General features: G+C 38.2%; 1 protein-coding gene across 22 annotated transcripts in view; it reads left to right on the plus strand.

Moving 5' to 3' along the window:
• The window catches only part of LOC133049270 (ATP-binding cassette sub-family C member 4-like), a 374,395-nt gene that overhangs the window by 130,039 nt on the left and 223,407 nt on the right, over positions 1-20,949 (plus strand). For 7 of the 22 annotated variants that reach the window (XR_009691263.1, XR_009691264.1, XR_009691268.1 and 4 more), the window contains 2 exons: positions 1,802-1,957; positions 14,727-14,816. The exons of 8 other annotated variants lie outside the window; for them this stretch is intronic. Coding sequence is in view for 6 of the 14 variants with exons in the window: in XM_061133240.1 (XP_060989223.1) it covers positions 1,802-1,957; positions 14,727-14,816 (246 nt within the window). In the remaining 8 variants the exon portion in view is untranslated. Of the gene's footprint in view, positions 1-1,801; positions 1,958-3,246; positions 3,850-5,065; positions 6,957-14,726; positions 14,817-20,949 lie in introns of those variants that run through there. 7 more of the 22 variants (XR_009691269.1, XR_009691270.1, XR_009691266.1 and 4 more) reach the window with 7 other exon arrangements.

Consider the following 20,949-nt stretch of genomic DNA (forward strand, 5'->3'; position numbering starts at 1 on the left):
TGGAGAATTCCATGGACAGAGGAGCCTGGCAGTTTACAGTCCATGGGGTCTCAAAGAGTTGGACACAAGTGATTGACTAATACTTTCTTTCACTTAAAAATTCATTGGTAAAAAAAGGCCAGTTTCTGCATATATTATATATATATATATAATATATATATATATATATATATATATATTTGAATGTAGTTTTATTTACCAACAGCATTTTACGTGGGAGAAAGAAATGGCAACCCACTCCAGTATTCTTGACTGGAGAATCCCATCAGTTCATTGGGTCGTAAGAGTCGGACACGACTCAGCCACTAAACTACCAACCACCAGCATTTTACCTACATTGTATTGATTCTTTAATCTTGCTGTTAGTGCATTTAATTTCTCTCTGTTTTGGTTTTAATAAACAGACTGACACTTGACATGTGTCTTTCCAAGGTTCAGTTGTAAGTATTAATGTATTAATAAAATTAGTTTTGAACTGCTCTGATGAAAGGTCTTATGTAAATAGCAAATGTTATTTGTATCATTTTTAATCTCATTATGGACATTTTGTCTCCTTGCCTCTGTCTTTCAAGACTGAAACCTGCATTTTATATTTGAAGATGTTTCCTTTCAAGATAGAATACAATTAAGATATTTAATATCAGAAAGTGATTTCATTTTTCTACTGAAGAATAATTCCTCTTAAATAAATAACATATCCCTGAGAAAGTGAACACTTGTTTGTGTATAACACTTCTGACTTGACTTGTCAACATTTCTGTAAAATTACCCATGTAATTCTCAAGGTCAAATTACCCAGGGAGTAGGAATAAAACTAATTGAAAAACCTACTTCTTATGGACCACTTAGGAGACTGCTAGTTTTTCACTGCAGGCAGATTGTTTTTTTAGGTCTTCTTCCTTTACTTATGAATTCTAGTTACACACATACACTGCATATACATACCTGTCTCCCCATTTAACATACCATATAATGATCAATTCAGTTCAGTTCAGTCACTCAGTCATGTCTGACTCTTTGCGACCCCATGGACTGCAGCATGCCAGGCCTCCCTGTCCATCACCAACTCCAGGAGTTCACCCAAACTCATGTCCATTGAGTCGGTGATGCCATCCAACCATCTCATCTTCTGTTATCCCCTTCTGCTCCTTATATGATAATTATAGAAAACAAACAATTTTCAGCACATTAAACATTTATTCAGGGAAATCTGAATAAAATTGCCTGACATTTTTAGAAGGCATGAAAATCACTATAGTTTATGTTGTATATTCTGGGGTGTGATGATGGTGATCTCAATCAGGGACATTTGTGACTTTCTGTCATTTTTGGTTGCCACAATTTTGAGGTTGTGTCTGGTATCTAGTGGGTTCATGGCTACTGTTAATCATCCTACAATATACAGGACAGGCCCCCGACCCTCAATAATGAATTATCTGGTCCAAAATGCCAGCAGGGCCATGCTTGAGAAAATTATGAAGTCACTCAGTCATGTCCGACTCTTTATGACCCCATGGACTGTAGCCCACCAGGCTCCTCTGTCCATGGGACTGGGCAGGCAAAAATACTGGAGTAGGTTGCCATTTCCTTCTCCAGGGGATCTTCCTGACCCAGGGATCGAACCCGGGTCTTCTGCACTGCAGCCAGATGCTTTACCATCTGAGCCACCAGGGAAGCCCTGAGAGACTTACAGACTACACTTTATATATAATAAAACTTTTAAAATTCATCTTCAACAATCAGGGTTCTCCTGGGTTTTGTGCATCCTGTTAATTCTTAATCCCCCTGGGTCTCTTTACAGTGTGGCATTGTGGGAAGAACAGGAGCTGGAAAAAGTTCCCTCATTGCTGCCCTTTTTAGATTGTCAGAACCTGAAGGTGACATTTATATTGATGACATCTTGACAACCAATATTGGACTTCATGATTTAAGGAAGAAAATGTCAGTTGCACTTCAGGTATGCATGGCAGAGCACTCTCATATGTTCTTTTTATAAGGTATCTAAGTTTAAGTGCTTTTAATTTGTTTTTGTTTTTCAAATTAAGTGAACGAGTTGATCCTTTTTTTCTGCAATAAAGCATATTTTTAGCAGCAGGTTTTTTCAGCAGACGCTTTCATCTGATACCAGGTTTTGTTTTCTGTTTTTTTGTTAATTTGTTAGTTTTGTGTCCATGTCATTTAATAACTGAGATAGATTTCTTGACTCAGACTTCCTCAGTTTCCACAGTTTTATCCACTGATAATCACATAATTCTGGGAACAGAAGGATAAATGGTTTGTTTAGTGCTGGAGAGGTTCCTATAGGGAAACATGAATTTTATTAATAAGTGTCTTAAAGATGAAATTTTGCTGTGGGAAATGAGGACATCTTTTCAAAAGTGATTATCTCCTTGGAAACTTTCTGTGAAACTGTGGGGCTTTGAGAATTATAGTATACATAGATGATTTGGGGAGACTTTGACAATTTAGCCATTAATGAATAATTTTCACCAAGAAGGCAATACAGAATAGTGAGGAAGAGCAGGGAACTCAGAATTCTGTCTCTATGTACCTTGGTTTTCTCTGTCTTATAAGGCAGATAACAGGATCACCCCCTCAATCTGTTGTGAGGACAAAATAGGTCAGTGAGTGTGAAGTGCTTCATGTAGACCCATATGTCCCTGCTGTGGTGGTGGAGTGTTGAGTTGGCCATCTCTTCCTGGGCTCTGATTCTATTCTCTTTTCTTCTTCTTTGTTAAGTAGTATAACTTTCAGGGAGAGTTTTGGAAATTGGATTATATGCATGGTAGACACTTCTGTCATTCCTTGTGTTTAATTCACTCAACATAATTCTGTGATATTTACTGAGAAATTACTATCCTCCAGGTATATAGCCAAGAACAACATAGGCCTTGTGTCCTCATCTATCATCCTGCCATCTGCTTTGACAGACTTGCTAATTTAAAAAAAAAATTTGAGTTTTAATTTATATACTTAGTAATCATCTGCCCATCAAAGGAAGCTCAGAAAAATACCCTCTTGAAATGAGAAACAGAGAGGAGATGAGACAGAATGAGCCAGGCAAATGTGCTTCCTGGAATGTGGGTGTAATGTGTCCTGAAGTGCCTGTTTATTAAGAAGCATGCACAACATGGCACCCAAAGGAAGGCAAACGTGGACTTGGGTACAGCTGTTGCTACCTACACATGACATCTAAAATACCTGGAATTACTCTAAATACTTTTAAAACCAAGATCTTCTTTTCAGATTCTATGAAATGCCACCACACACCCCTTAAGATGTCTGCTATCAAAGAAAAGAGAGAGAAAAAAAAAAAAATGACAAGTGTTGACAGGATGTGGAGAAATTAGAATCCTTGTTCATTGCTGATAGGAATGTAAAATAGTGTAGCCACTATGGAAATCAACTTGTTGTCTGCTCTGTAAAGTTAAAGATGGAATTATCATATGACCTAGCAATTCTACTTCCAAGTATAAACCCAAAAGAATTGAAAGAAACGTCTTAAAGAGATACTGGGACATGCATGTTATAGAAGCATTATTCTCAACAGCAAAAAGGTCGAGGCACCCAAGGGTTCATTGACAGATGAATCAACAAGCAAAATGTGGTGCATATACATACAGTAGAATATTACTCAGCCTTAAAAAAGAAGAAAATTCTGACACATGCTAGAGCACAGATGAACTTTGAGAAAATTAAGCTAAGTGAGATAAGTCATTTACAAAGGACAAACACTGTATGATTCTACTAATAGGAGGTACCTAGAGTAGTAAACAACTATGAAAAGAAGAGAAGCAAAAGGCAAAGGAAAAAAGGAAAGATAAACCAAATGCAGAGTTCCATAGAATAACAAGGAGAGATTTAAAAAAAAAAAAAAAAAAAGGCTTCCTCAGTGATCAATGCAAAGAAATAGAGGAAAACAATAGAAAGGGAAAGACTAGAGATTTCTTCAAGAAAATTAGAGATACCAAAAGAATTTTTCATACAAAGATGGGCACAATAAAGGACAGAAATGGCATGGACTTAACAGAAGCACAAGATATTAAGGCAAGGTGACAAGCATACACAGAAGAACTATACAAAAAAGATCTTCATGACCCAGACAATCACAGTGGTGTGATCACTCAACTAGAGCCAGACATCCTGGAATGCGAAGTCAAGTGGGTCTTAAGAAGCACCACTACGAACAAAGCTAGTGGAGGTGATAGAATTCCAGTTGAGCTATTTCAAATTCTAAAAGATGATGCTGTGAAAGTGCTGCACTCAATATGATGGTGAATTTGGAAAACTCCCCAGTGGTCACAGGACTGGAAAATGTCAGTTTTCATTTCAATCCCAAAGAAAGGCAATGCCAAAGAATGCTCAAACTACCACATAATTGCATTCATTTCACACACTAACAGGAGAAGGTAATGGCAACCCATTCCAGTACTCTTGCCTGGAAAATCCCATGAACGGAGGAGCCTGGTAGGCTGCAGTCCATAGGGTCGCTTAGGAGTAGGACACAACTGAATGAATTCACTTTCACTTTTCACTTTCATGTATTGGAGAAGGAAATGGCAACACACTCCAGTATTTTTGCCTGGAGAATGCCAGGGGCTGCCATCCATGGGGTCACATAGAGGCGGACACGACTGAAGCGACTTAGCAGCAGCAGCAGCACACACTAACAAAGTAATGTTCAAAATTCTCCAAGCCAGGCTTTAACAGTATGTGAACTGTGAACTTCCACATGTTCAAGCTGGATTTAGAAAAGGCAGAGGAAACAGAGATCAAATTGCCAGCATCCGTTGGATCATCGCAAAACCAAGAGAGTTCCAGAAAAACATCTATTTCTGCTTTATTGAATATGTTAAAGCCTTTGACTGTGTGAACCACAATAAACTGTGGAAAACTCTAAAGGAAATGGGAATACCAGACCACCTGACCTGCCTCCTGAGAAACCTGTATGCAGATCAGGAAGCAACAGTTAGAACTGGACATGGAACAACAGACTGGTTTCAAATTAGGAAAGGAGTACATCAAAGCTATATATTCTTACCCTGCTTATTTAACTTATATGCAGAGTACATCATGAGAAATGCTGGACTGGATGAAGCACAAGCTGGAATCATGATTGCCGGGAGAAATATCAATAACCTCAGATATGCAGATGACACCACCCTTATGGCAGAAAGTGAAGAAGAACTGAAGAGCCTCTTGATGAAAGTGAAAGAGGAGAGTGAAAAAGTTGGCTTAAAACTCACCATTCAGAAAACTAAGATCATGGCATGTGGTCTCTTCACTTCATGGCAAATAGATGGGGAAACAGTGACAGACTTTATTTTGGGGGGCTCCAAAATCACTGGAGATTGTCACTGCAGCAGTGAAATTAAAAGATGCCTGCTCCTTGGAAGAAAAGTTATTACCAACCTAGACAACTTATTAAAAAGCAGAGACATTACTTTGCCAACAATGGTCTGTCTAGTCAAGGCTATGGTTTTTCCAGTAGTCATGTATGGATGTGAGAGTTGGACTGTGAAGAAAGCTGTGTGCCAAAGAATTGATGCTCTTGAACTGTGGTGTTGGAGAAGACTCTTGAGAGTCCCTTGGACTGCAAGGAGATCCAACCAGTCCATCCTAAAGGAAGCCAGTCCTGAATATTCACTGGAATTACTGATGCTAAAGCTGAAGCTCCAATACTTTGGCCAGCTGATGCAAAGAGATGACTCATTTGAAAAGACCCTGATGCTGGGAAAGATTGAGGGCAGGAGGAGAAGGGGATGACAGAGGTTGAGATGGTTGGATGTCATCACTGACTCAGTGGACATGAGTTTGGGTAAACTCTGGGAGTTGGTGATGGACAAGGAGGCCTGGCATGCTGCAGTCCGTGGAGTCACAAAGAGTTGGACACAACTGAGTGACTGAACTGAGAATAGTAAATTCATGGATATAGGATGTAGAATGGTGTGTGCCAGGAGTGGCCAGGAGAGGGGAGTCATTGTTTAATGGGTACAGAGTTTCAGTTCTTCAAGATGAAAGGAGACCTGCGGCTGGATGGTGGTGATGGCTCTATGACAATATGAATGTATTTAATACCACTGAACTGTGCCCTGAAAGTGGTTAATCTAGTAAATTTTATGTGTTTTATCAGAATTAAAACATTTTTTTTCAAAGGTATCCCTTTAAGAAAAAATGAGATGAACTTTTGAGCAAATTCAGTCCCCATATTTAAAGATTTCCTGTGGCTATTAGGTTTATGACTTGTGGTTACAGTAGAAAATAAATGAGCTTAGATTCCCAAGCTTTATGTCTTGATGGTACTCATCTGTGAAATGGCCATGAAAGATTAGTTAGTAGAAATAAAGGGCATGTCTGTAAAGTCCTTTATATCCTTTAATGCACAGCTTTAGAAGCATACTCTCATTCTTTTTAATGCTTCTTGATAGGAAAAATGTGTATGCTTGTGTACATAAAATAACTCTGTAAATAAATAGTATTAGATGATTCTTGGCTCTGCCAGTGATGTTTGGAAGCACATCTGAGCAAAGACTAAACATGCCTTTACATCAGCATATTTTGGCTCTGTTCTGTTGGCTTCCATCCTTCCTTTGAGCATGTTCTAGGTACACACTCCAGAGAGCATGCTTATAAAATAGTGCTAAGCTTTGTATCCATGTATATTCCACTTTATATGCCTTTGTCTCCAAGGTGCAGTGTTGGTTGATTAAAGAGAAAGAATCTGGAGAGAACTTGCAATGTATAAAGATTCCCAGGAAGCCATTCAGGAGGCAGACAGGGGTAGAATGGTTAAGAGTGTAGACTAAGTGTCAGTGTGACCCACAGTTTATTCCTGCTCTGCCTCATCCACTGTGGGGCCTTGATGATATCACTCGACTGCCAAGCTTCAACATCCTCGTCCTTAAACCCAGTCTGGAAATCATTGCCCCACAGATTTCTTGTGAAGATGTAACTTAGTGAGGTAGTGTTTGTGCCTATGTCTCGTCCTTGGGAATGCTCAGTCATCAGGAACTGTTATTATTCTTAAGAATCAGGACACTGGCCTTTTGAGTGTTATTTCTACTTAAGTGAAGAGAATAACACCTTCTGAAATGACTTCTCTCTTTAATTTCTGTTTATGTGTTCATGGTCTTTGGTGATTGTCTTTATATTTATTGTTTAACAATAAAAACTAACTTGTTACATGAATATGAATAGTAAAGAAAAGAAACAAAATAAACACACACACACACGTACACACACACACACACACACACACACAAAGCCATAATAAGAATTTGGAGGAAAAGCATAAGAGAGAAATGTATCTAACATTTTCCACCAAGAGCAAGAACTCAGACTAAAATATTTTGTATTTTGATTTCTGGTTTTTCTCCCATGGCTTCTTTCCTGACCATCACCTTGTATGCACTCTTACTTTCCAATCCCCCACCAAGACCTCCAGCCTTTTTCTCAGCCCTCCCACACTCTTGACTATTTTCTTTCTGTTTTTGAGAACAGGGCCTGTATCTCTCATTTCTGTTTCTCTAATGCTTGTTACAGTCCCTGACAAGTTACATGAGTATTAATAATAATTCCTAACATTTATGGAATTGTTAACACATTTTAGCTCTTTATTCTACCATTTCCTGCTTAATCCTCAAAATTTGTTGTTATCATTATCTGACAGATTTAAAAACTGAGTCACTGGGAGCTTATCCTACTTATCAAGTAAGGGGCAGAGCCAGGATTCAAATTTTATGTGTGTCTATTTTTTTTTTTAAGTTGAAGTATAGTTGATTCACAGTGTTTTAATTCTATAGTAGAGTTTCAGTTTTATATATATACTTATATATAAAATTATATACATGTACATATTTTATATGTGTACATATACACACATATATATTCTTTTTCGGATCATTTTTATCATAGGCTATTGCAACATATTACATATAGTTCCCTGTTCTATAAAATAGATTGTTTTTATCTATTTTGTATATAGTAGTGTGTATCTATTAATCCTATATTTCTAATTTATTCCTCCCCATCGCTTTCCTCTTTGGTAACTGTTAGTTTGTTTTATGTCTGTGCGTCTATTTCTGTGTTGTAAATAAGTTCATTTCTGTTATTTTTAAGACTCCACTTATAATTGATCTTAGATGATATCTGTCTTTCTCTGCCTGATTTATTTCACCTAGTCTGATAATCTCTGGGTCCATCCTTGTCATTGCAAGTGGCATTCTTTATTTCTTTTGTTTATGGCTTATCATATTTACTTGTGCATGTGTGTATACAGCACATCTTCTTTATCCATTCATCTGTCCACGGACATCAGTTCAGTTGAGTCACTCAGTCGTGCCCGACTCTTTGCAACCCAATGGACTGCAACACGCCAGGCCTCCCTGTCCATCACCAACTCCTGGAGCATTCTCAAACTCATGTTCATAGAGTCGGTGATGCCATCCAAACATCTCATCCTCTGTCATCCCCTTCTGCTTCTGCCCTCAATCTTTCCCAGCATTAGGGTCTTTTCCAGTGAGTCAGTTCTTCTCACCAGGTGGTCAAAATATTGGAGTTTCAGCTTCAGCATCAGTCCTTCGAGTGAATATTCAGGAGTGATTTCCTTTAGGATTGACTGGTCGGATCTCCTTGCAGTCCAAGGAACTCTCAAGCGGTCTTCTCCAACACCACAGTTCAAAACCATCCATTTTTCGGCGCTCAGCTTTCTTTATAGTCCAAAGATTTATGTTCATGGACATATCTTAGCTATTGTAAGTAGTTCTGCTATAAACACTGGGGTGCATATATCTTTTTTATTTAAATTTTTGTCTTTTCCCGGATATGTGCTGAGGAGTGAAATTACTGTATCACATGGTAACTCTTTTTCAGTTTTTTAAGGAACCTCCATACTGTTTTCCATAATAATTGCAACAGTTTACATGTCCACAGTGTATGAGGGTCCTGTTTTCTCCACACCCTCTGCAGAATTTATTAGTTGTAGACATTTAAATGATGGCCATTCTGACCAGTGTAAAGTGATACCTTGTAGTTTTGATCTTCATTTCTCTTATAGTTAGTGATGTTCAGTATCTTTTCATGTGCTTATTGGCCATCTGTATGTGTTCTTTGGATAAATGTCTATTTAGGTCTTCTGCCCATTTTTTGATTGAGTTGTTTGTTTCTTTGATATTGAGCTGATAAGCTGTTGTATATATGGAAATCTGTTGCCTTTATATAGACTAACAGCAAAGTATCAGAAAGAGAAATTAAGAAAGCAGTCCCATTGGCCATCACATCAAAGGAAAGGAAAAAGAAAACAGCACTATGAATACCTCAGAAGAAACCTACCTAAGGAGACCAAAGACTTATGGCTCAAAAACTGTAAGATACTGATGAAGTAAATTGAAGATGATACAAACAGATGGAAAGATGTACTGTGTTCTTAGACTGGAAGAATCAATATTGTTAAAAATGATCATACTACCCAAGATGATTTACAGATTCAATGCAATCCCTATCAAATTACCAATGGCATTTTTCACAGAACTAGACAAAAAAAAGTTTTTGTTTTTGTTTTAATTTGTATGGAAACAGAAAAGAGCTCAAATAGCCAAAGCAATTTGAGAAAAAAGAACAAAGCTGGAGGAATGACAGTCCTTTACTTCAGACTTTACTACAAAGATACAGAAATGAAAAAGTATGTTACTGTCACAGAAACCAGACCCATGGACTAATGGAACAGGATAGGAAACCCAGAAATAAACCCATGTGCTTATGGTCAATTAATCTAAGACAAAGAAGGTAAGAATATGTAATGGAGAGAAGATAGTTTCTTTAATAAATAGTGCTGGGAAACCTGGACAGCTACACATAAAAGAATGAAATTAGAGTATTCTCTAATATCATATACAAAAATAAAGTAAAATGAACTAAAGACCTAAAGAACTGTAAGATAAGATCCTAGAGGAAAATATAGGCAGAATACTCTTTGACATAAATCACAGCAAAATGTTCTTGGACCTGTCCCATAAAGTCATGGAAACAAAAGCAAAAATAAGCAAATGGGACCTAATTAAACTCAAAAGATTTTGCAGTGCAAAGTAAGCTACAAAAAAAAAAATAAATAAATAAGAAAATACAGCCTATGGAATGGAAGAAACTATTTGCAAATGACATAACCAACAAGGTATTAATTTCCAAAATATATGACCTGTCCCATAAAGTCATGGAAACAAAAGCAAAAATAAGCAAATGGGACCTAATTAAACTCAAAAGATTTTTCAGTGCAAAGTAAGCTACAAAAAATAAATAAATAAATAAATAAGAAAATACAGCCTATGGAATGGAAGAAACTATTTGCAAATGACATAACCAACAAGGTATTAATTTCCAAAATATATTAACAGGATTCAAATTAAAGAGATTCCCAACTCCAGAGGCAGAACACTGAATTACTCTGCTTCTGACTTCAACTGGCTGTTGACTGTGGTCCACAGAACTGCTTCATATCATGATTTCATGTGCATGTGCACACATATGGACACACACACACACAGAGGAGCAGAAGTTGCATAAAACAAAATTACTCTTCTCTGTGCTCTGATATTTTCTGTGATACCAGTTCTATTCTAGTTCATATAAAAGACAAAACAATGATTGTGAGGCACTAAATTTCCTGATTCCTTGACTACACCTGCAGTTTGATAAACACCACCTCTCGCTGTCCTCTATTGGGCTGGGCTCCTGGTCCATGTTAGCATAACACCAGGAACTTCAACATTGTTCCAGATTCTCACAGAAGCCCTGCAAAGCTAACTCCATTCAGTAAGGGAACTGACTCTTGGGAAGAGTAATAATTTACCTTGAGTCTAATAACCAATAAGTTGTAGAATCAGAACTTAGAACTGTCTGATTCCAAATTAATTTTTTTTTTTCACTAACTCTTGTTCAGTCGCTAAGCCGTATCTGACTCTGTGACCCCATGGACTGCAGCACGCAAGGCTTCCCTGTCCATCACCAACTCCCAGAGCTTGCTCAAACTCATGTCCATCGAGTCGGTGATGCCATCCAACCATCGCATCCTCTGTCATCCTTTTCTCCTCCTGCCTTCAATCTTTCCCACCGTCAGGGTCTTTTCCAATGAGTCAGCTCTTCACATCAGGAGGCCAAAGTATTGAAGCTTCAGCTTCAGCATCAGTCCTTCCAGTGAATATTCAGGGTTGATTTCCTTTAGGATTGACTGGTTTGATCTCCTTGCTGTCCAAGGGACTTTCAAGAGTCTTCTCCAGCACCACAGTTCAAAAGCGTCAATTCTTCAGCTGTGTTGTACTCATCAGATATTTTCCCCATTTTTCTTGCCACTCCACTTGAACGGATTCCCCAAATGATAGGAAGAGTGAATAAATATAGAGCAAAGCCAGAAGATACTACTCCTATTGCTCTGTCCCTCATTTGGACAGTATCAGTTTAGAAATGGGTTTATGCACTTGTATGTCATGGGCTGATATGTGTCAGGAGAAGATACTCAAAATCCTATCCCTCCCCAACCAAGAGCCCTTTGTCTTTACAGCATCTTGCTAGCTGCAGAGGTGGAAAAATCTGTTAGTTTGTTTACTTGAATTTACTTGTCTAAGTGCAAAAACTTACTTTCCTCTTCCCCCCAAATGAGTAGGAAGCAGAGAGGCTTGTGTCTCAACACCCCACTGTAGGGAACTTAGGAAGCTGAGAGCAGACTCTGCAGAGGGGGAGCCTTGTGCTGTTTCTTTGAGTTGCCTCCCTTAGCTGAGCCAGGCCCACGCCATCTTCCCTGGATCCCTGGTCCCTGTGATCCTGGAAGCAGCAGGGAGCTTTCATGGTGGTCTCTCTTCCTCCCAGGCTCATCCTCGTCACTGCTGACCCCGCATGAATAGGTCAGAACTGGGGGAGATGTGATGGTAACAAGGACCTGGGTACAAGCAGAGACAGGGGAGTGGGGACATAGACCATCAGTCCTGGGGGGAACTTTCAGAGATGAATACTGTGTTCTTAAGAAGATACTCCTGAACTTCTGTTCAAAATTTCGGGAATAAGCAAATATGAAAGTTCTTAAATAATTTCCTTAAACACAACAGGTAACTGAAGTATGTGTGTTCTTTGTGCTTAGGATCTGAAGTAGTTAAATATGTCCCCCAGAAAGAACACCAGTTGATATTGTATACAGGGAATGTCCTGCTTACTTGAAGGAACCTGGAAAATGGAGGGGAGATGGAGAAGGGAAGGAGGAAGAATATTGGGGACCAGCCTCCACTCACCTGGCTACATCACTTGTGTAAACCTTATGGAGACAGCTGAAGGATGAGAAATCACCTGCATGTGGGAATCTTAAGGTTGATAATTACAAAGAGTAACAAGTTTTTATAAAAATCTGAAGTCGAATGATAGTTATTCCCCTGACAAGGAATGCTTACCATTGTTTAGATGGTTGTTTTGTCTTTGATCCTAAATTCAGAGGGTGTGGAGAAAAGGGAACCCTCTTACACTGTTGGTGGGAATGCAAACTAGTACAGCCACTATGGAGAACAGTGTGGCAATTCCTTAAAAATCTGGAAATAGAACTTCCATATGACCCAGCAATCCCACTGCTGGGAACACACACCGAGGAAACCAGAATTGAAATAGACACGTGCACCCCAATGTTCATCACAGCACTGTTTATAATAGCCATGGCATGGAAGCAACCTGGATGTCCATCAGCAGACGAATGGATAAGGAATCTTTAGTACATATACACAATGGAGTATTACTCAGCCATTAAAAAGAATACATTTGAATCAGTTCTAATGAGGTGGATGAAGCTGGAGCCTATTATACAAAGTGAAGTAAGCCAGAAAGAAAAACACCAATACAGTATAATAACGCATATATATGGAATTTAGAAAAATGGTAATGATAATCCTGTATGTGAGACAGCAAAAGAGACACAGATGTATAGAACAGTCTTTTGGACTCTGCGAGAGAGGGCGAGGGTGGGATGATTTGGGAGCATGGCATTGAAACATGTAAATTATCATATGTGAAATGAATCACCAGTCCAGGTTTGATGCATGATACAGGGTGCTTGGGGATGGTACACTTGGATGACCCAGAGGGATGGGATGGGGAGGGATGTGGGAGGGTGGTTCAGGGTGGGGAACCCATCCTGTGTATACTAGTGGCAGATTCATGTCAATGTATGGCAAAACCAATACAATATTGTAAAGTAATTAGCCTCCAATTAAAATAAATAAATTTATATTGAAAAATAAAATTAAAATTAAAAAAAGAGTTTTAAGGGAGACCTTAAATTTGGGTCTCGAGTTTTTTAGTTCAGTTCAGCACTGATTCTGAAATGTTGTATGACTAGTGATTTTCGGTGCTTTGGAGGTATATTGGCCACTTAATCAACTCTGTGTGAATAAATCTCCCTTTATAATGTCTTTTTAATTGTGGATTTCCTCAGGGGCATCTCTTTTTTTGGTGGCACACCCTGAGTTTTCTGTATTCTTTTCTTTCTCACCAGACTTAAAACTGAGACTATATTGAAGGAAGGTTTGGAAGGCTTCCTGAGTATCATTCTTCCTCATGATTAGGGAAAAGAACTGTCTATCTTCATCTTTCTACTCAGGCTTTTGTGAAGCGAGGAGGAAAGTCCAGCCCCAAGGCCAGGCGGGATTTGAATGTGATGATTCCAAGCAGTTCTGGGCACTTGTGGAAGAGTCAGGTCTCCTCTTGTTCCCACACGTGTGCCTCCCCTTGTTCTGCCCCTTCACTGAAAGGAGCCTGTTGGTCTCTTCTCTTCTGCCCATATTCTTATGACCTGGCTTACTGAGCCTTCCAGAAGAAAATGTAAATGGCCTACATGAGCTTATGTAGAGGATTCTCTCTTGAAGCCAAGAGGAGGCATATATTTTCAGAGTAATTTACTTGTGGCTCCTCCTGAAGCAGATGAATAGGAAGAACTATTTAAATTAAAGTATCATGACACAGGTCACAGTGGGTTTCAGGTCCTCCTGGCCTTGCAGTTAATAACGAAGTTCTGTAAGGCCAGTCATCCTGACACACAGGTGAGAGAACATGGGGACCAGCTGATGCCAAAATCAGAGGTGATCTCTCCATGGACAGAGATGCTGCAGACCCCAGGAGCTGACGTTTCCCTTGCACATGTGGGGATGTTCATTTCACACATGTGGAGAGATTCCAGATCCTAGAAGACAGTCTGACCAATGGAGAAAATAGCCTAGTTTATTCTTCAGTGCTAATGTGTAAATATTTAATGGATTGCTTTGCGGCACAAACTTCTACTAATCATGCTATTGGTATTTCCCAGTCACACCAGGATTAACAGTTAATTTATGTAGATCTTGATGTTAAGTTTTTCATGTAATTATTTCTTCAGTTTGTGTGTGTGTTTAAGCAGATATTTATTACCAGGATGGTATTTTTTTTTTAAATCAAATCTTCCTTTGTCTTCATTTTTTTCCTTAAGATGAAAAAACTTCTTCAACACTTTCTTCTGTTAGTGTTCAGTAGTCCAAAAGATATTTTGTACCACACTTTGTACAATGGAAAATTATTTTAAAGATACTGTTCTGTGAACATACATTTACAACTTTATTAATAATTAATGAATTTAGATGTCTTTATATTTTACTTTTGATATTCTGTACACATTGAAATAAAATGAAAAGAGGTTAAGGTAATAACATTCAGTGTTTTGGGATATTTAGGAACCTGTTTTATTCACTGGAACAATGAGGAAAAGTCTGGATCCCTTTAATGAGCATACGGATAATGAACTGTGGAATGCCTTAGAAGAGGTAATTTATTAATAGTAACTGTAATTAACTTGTTAGCATCAGTATCTGTGTGTTTCCATTTAGAGCATTGCAGATAATTAAGGGGAGTGTATCAGTTTCACTGACTTCGTTTACCTCCTAGGAAAATGCTGATGACATGGGTGCACTTTAAAATGTGTGTATTGATGATGATGAAAATCAACAATATACTATGACATGTTTTCATTTTAGCTACTTCTCTAGAACCCTGAACAAATAGATACATTATCTTGTTTTTAACAGAGTACTCAAATAGATGTTAAAATTGTGGAATCAAATTCTACTAGTGACCTAGTGAATTAATTACTCCATTACACTCCAATATTCATTTTATTCCTCTGGTCTTAGGAAACATCTACTAAGTAGAGACAATAGTAGTAGTTTTCCCTTATTAACTAAAAGATGTAAAGAAGATCATACTAATAAAATGCAGAAGTTTCATTGGAAAGTGCTTATAAAGGTAAATTGTATAGTCAGAATTGATGCTGATTATTTATTGGCAATTATGTCATTCTAATGCTGTAGTGTTAATGCAGGTAACAGAACTCTGGAACATCTGCTCAGTTGTTATATGAGTAGGTTCATTTCTAGAGAATTTTCTGTTATTTGCGTCATGTTTTCCCTTGCCCCACTTCTTTGAATTTCCTCACCCTTGCTTGAAAAATAATTTTGACTATTAAAAAGAATAAAATACCTAGGAATAAACCTACCTAAGGAGGCAAAAGACCTGTATGCATAAAACTTCAAGATACTGACAAAAGAAATCAAAGATGATGCAAGACAGAGGGAGGGATATACCATGTTCTTGGATTGGAAGAAACAATATTGTGAAAACAGCCACTACCCAAAGAATTTACAGATTCAATACAATACCTGTCAAATTACCAATGGCATTTTTCATAGAATTAGAGCCAAAAATTTTATAGTTTTAATGGAAACACAAAGACCCCAAGTAGCCAAAGCAGTCTTAAGAAAGAAAAATGAAGCTGGAGAAAATAGGTTCCCTGACTCCAGAATATATTATTGAGTTGACCATAAAGTTTGTTACATAAGATTTTATGGAAAAACTTAAACATACTTTTTGGCCAGTTCAATACAGAGCTAGAGTAATCAAGATGGTATGGCACTGGCACAAAAACAGAAATATAGATCAATGAAATAGGCTGGAGAGCCCAGAGATTAATTCACACACCTGTGGTCAACTAACCTATGACAAAGTAGGCAAAAATATACAATGGAGAAAAGGCGATCGATCTCTTCAGTAAGTGGTGCTGGGAAAACTGGACAGCTATGTGTAAAAGAATAATATTAGAGCATTCTGTAATACCATATACAAAAATAAACTCAAAGTGGACTGAAAACCTAAATGTAAGACCAGATACTAAATTCCTCTTAGAGGAAAACACAGGGAAAACACTCTGCCTAAATAACTACTAAATGTTTGATTGATCTTTTCATTTCAGAGAAGTGTGGCATATTTTTTTAATCTTTTGTTGTTGTTACACAAGTCTGAGAGACTGATTGTTCATGTTGGTTTGAATTGGTGTGTTTGTCATTTAGTGTCACCCTTCCAGGGAAGCTCTGAAATCTGTAATATGCAAATGAGCCTTGACTGTGAGCAGGCAGATTCGGAGATATGACCATTTCTAGCCGGTAATTCTGGTTTCTGAAGGATGTTATCCCTGAGTCTTTATACACCCACCCTGCTTTTCAGCAGCATGTGGATTTTGTTTTCTTAAATTGGGTCGATTGCTTCACCTTCTCCTGCCCGAAAAGCAGTGCAACTCTGATTTCATTTAAGTTTGTGAGTCTTTTACAGTAAAATTCTACAGGAGAAGAAGTGTGTAGAGCAGTTAACCAATAAATGTAAAGAACGACAGGATGATCCATTACTCTTGAATTCATAGGACAAATTTAATAGTGAAATTGGGACACATCTTAAAGAAATAACTGGAAGTACTGGTAAATTATTTTTCTATTTGTTTCCCAGATTGAGGCCATTTTTTCTTTCTTTCTTTCTTTTTTTTCCCTACAGATTCTCAGATAGCATTAATCTAGAATTTTAGAACATGTTGTTCCATGGACAGAGAGCCAATGTTAATCTAAATTATAAAATTGCTGAAGTGGTAAATAATACTAAGATCTACTTCTATTTAAATTACATTTGGAACTTTCTATAAAAAGAGAGTAAAGTGAAGCATGTGGTGTCCATGTATTGCTTCTGGAATTAACCCTGTTAAGTTTGGTGATATCACTTAGAGAAAACATCCCATCATTGTGTTTCTCTGGGAATTGATTTCGTATGACTCTTTTAAAAGAAAACTTACCAAATCGTTCCCTGAAAAACATACAAATGTGATAAAGAAATAATTCCTAGAGAATCTGAATAAAGGAGTGATTTATCACTTTAAGTTATTGTTGTTCAGTTACTAAGTCACTCTTTGTGACCCCATGGACTACAGCATGCCAGGCTTCCCTGTCCCTCACCATCTCCTGAAGTTTGCCCAAGTTCATGTCCACTGAATCAATGATGTCAACCAACTACCTCATCCTCTGTCTCCCTCTTCTCCTTCTGCCTTCAATCTTTAACAGCATCAGGGTGTTTTCCAATGAGTCAGATTTTTGCATCAGGTAGCCAAAGTATTGGAGCTTCAGCTTCAGCATCAGTCCTTCCAAAGAATATTCAGGCTTGATTTCCTTTAAGATTGACTAGTTTGATCTCCTTGTTCTCCAAGGGGCTCTCAATAGTGTTTTCCAGTACCACAGTTCAAAAGCATTGATTCTTTAGCACTCTTTTATTGTCCAGCTCTTGCATCTGTACACAGCTACTGGAAAGACCATGGGTTTGATTATACGGACCTTTGTCAGCAAAGTGATATCTTTGCTTTTTAACACACTGTCTAGTTTTGTCATAGCTTTCCTGCCAAGAAGCAATCATCTTCTAATTTCAAGGCTACAGTCACCACTTGTACTGACTTTAGAGTCCAAGAAGAGGAAATTTGTCACTGCTTCTACCTTTTCCCCTTCTATTTGCCATGAAACGATGGGACCGGATGCCATGATTGTAGTTTTCTTCATGTTGAGTTTTAAGTCAGCTTTTTCACTCTCCTCCTTCACCCTCATCAAGAGATATCACTAAATCAATGAATTCAGTTTTTAAGTGAACCAAAAACCCTAGTAATTAATTTATAAATGATGCCTAACTGGATGTGTGAACCCAAACTCACAGAGTTAACCTGAGAATGAGTAGGAGGAAACTGCTATGTTTTCCTCTTTATGAACTTCAATTAAAAGGAAAAGATGGCTTAAAATTTTTTTTTTTAAGTCCTCTAGTTCTGTTTCATTCTTCTTCCTTGGCAGATATGGACTTTCAGGAGGAAGACAGCCCTATGGATGCTATTTCATCTTCATTATTTTTCTAAATGTGCTGAAAATACATTTTTCATGTACTGAAAACTTGCCAACTTACTGTAAACTGATAAAAGTTCATCAGAAATTAGTGCTGATCTGGGTTCTAAAAAGCAAAGGCAGCTCCAAAAATATAACATGAGTAGTACCTGAGGATGAAGCACTTTATCACTCAGAGGTTAAAAGATCACAGTATATAAAACTCTGGAAATGAATCATTGATGTGTTGCTTGCATTAGAAAGCAAAAACAAAAAAAACAAAACACCTTAGATACTGGAATTTGGAATTAAGAGTAGAGTATGGGGGCTTCCCCAGTTGCTCAGTGATAAAGAGTCTGCCTGCAATGGGGGAGAAGTGGGATTGATCCCTGAGTTGGGAAGACTACCTGGAGGAGGAAATGGTAACCCACCCCAATATTCTTGCCTGGGAAATTCCATGGACAGAGGAACCTGGCAGGCTACAGTCTGTAAGGTCCATGACTTGGCAACTAAACAGTAACAAAAATGTCTGTCAAACCTGGAAAGAACTCATGCAGTTAAATGTCTGACATTGATAGTGTCTCTGTTAGGACACAAGTGTGTCTCATCACACAGGAAACCAAGGTACAGCAACCTGGGCATCAGCAGCCTGTGCATCAGGAACCACGTGGTTCATTCCTTGCGGTGGCAACAGGTCATGTCCATTTCCCCGGGCCCTGTATTAGGTGAACTTCCTTTACTGCTGGCCCTCTCTAGTAAAAGCTCTTCCCCATCTGTTGATTGCATTTCAGTGTCTCCTTCTGGCCCACACCAGATTTTCTTTTTGAAAAGTAAGAAAGTTCCACAAAATGTGGAAGCCACCCGGCATCTGTCTTCACCTCCTGAGAGGCATCAGCACCAACTACACAATTGCACACAGTGATGATAGAAACAGGGTGCCTTATAAGTTCAGTTTATTACTTTTCAGTTTTGCTATATTCTATTATTTTCCCAAGGTCAAAAACAATCTGAAGTATTCTATACTGAGATGTACAGTTTTGAATAGTTATTATTTGTTCTATTTTCCTTAAATTATAACTTTTTCAGTGTTTTCCTTTGTATAAAGTGTGATAAGATGTCGTGGAACCAGTTAATTGTTTTAAGAATATGTCCTTTTTACAATTACACTTAATAAGAAAACAGTGTTGTATATAAATTATTTATTCATATGAGTTTAGTTTCTAATTTACAGAAAAAGATGTGTCACACAATTAGTCACTTATGCCTTCATTCATGATGTTGCTGTTTGTCATATCTGACTCTTCTGCAACCCCGTGAACTGTAGCCCACCATGCTCCTCTGTCCATGGGATTTCTCAGTCAAGAATACTGGAGTGGGTTCCAGTTTCCCTAGCCAGGGGATCTCACCCAGGATCAAACCCAAGTCTCCAGCTTGGCAGGTGGATTCTTTACCACTGAGCCACCTGGGAAGCCCACCTTCATCCAGCCAACAAATATCTACTGAGAGCTTGTTAGACAGTGTTACAGATTCTGGGGCTGTCACAGTCATCAAGAAACAAAATGTCTGTCCTTTTGGAGCTTAAATTCTCCTGGAGAAGTTGAAAAGCAAGCCAATGCATATGTAACAAAATATCAGTGCTGATACATGCAAAGGAGAAAAGTGAAGCAGAACATGAGGAGGGGCTAGCTGATAGCATTATTAATAATGGGCAATATCTATTGATCTGTTACAAATTCTGCATGTACTGAGTCATTTAATATTCTTCACAATGTTAGGAGGTACACACCTTTATAATTATGATATTATAGTCTTATTTAGAGTTTAAGAAGCTAAGATAGAGTAGGTTCAGAAACTTGCCCAGTTGGCACACCCAGGCAAGACTTATGCCAAGTTTGCCTGGCTTCAAGTCTCCAGTTTATTTTTGTTTGGCTACCAAAAAAAGAAAAGAAAAAAATAGCCAATGAAAGAGTCCAAAATGCAGTACTTGGGTGCAATGTCAAAAATGACAGAATGATCTCAGTTCATTTCCAAGGGAAACCATTCAGTATCACAATAATTCAAGTCTATGCCCCAGTCATTAATGCCAAAAAAGCTGAAGCTGAACAGTTCTATGAAGACCTTCAAGACCTTCTAGAACTAACACCAAAAAAAGATGTTTTCTTCATCATAGGGAACTGAAATGCAAAAGTAGGGAGTCAAGGAATACCTGGGGTAACATACAAGTTTGGCCTTGGAGTACAAAATGAAGCAGTGCAAAGGCTAACAGAATTTTGCCAAGAGAACGCACTGGTTACAGCAAACACCCTCGTCCAACAACACAAGAGACAACTCTACACATGGACATCACCAGATGGTCGATAGTAAAATTAGATTGATTATATTCTTGGCAGCTGAAGATGGAGAAGCTGTATACAGTCAGCAAAAACAAGAACAGGAGCTGACGGCTCAGATCATGAACTACTTATTGCAAAATTCAAGCTTAAATTGAAGAAAGTAGGCAAAATCACAAGCTATTCTGATGTGACCTAAAACAAATCCCTTACAAATTATACAGTGGTTGTGACAAGTAGATTCAAGGGGTTAGTTCTGATAGACAGAGTGCCTGAAGATCTATGGACAGAGGTTTGCTCACCACCTCTACAGGAGGTGGTGAGCAAAACCATCCTCAAGAAAAAGAAATGCAAAAAAGGCAAAATGATTGTCTGAGAAGGCCTTACAAATAGCTGAG

The sequence above is a fragment of the Dama dama genome, chromosome 30 (genome assembly GCF_033118175.1).
Source record: "Dama dama isolate Ldn47 chromosome 30, ASM3311817v1, whole genome shotgun sequence".
Taxonomy (NCBI): Eukaryota; Metazoa; Chordata; class Mammalia; order Artiodactyla; family Cervidae; genus Dama; species Dama dama.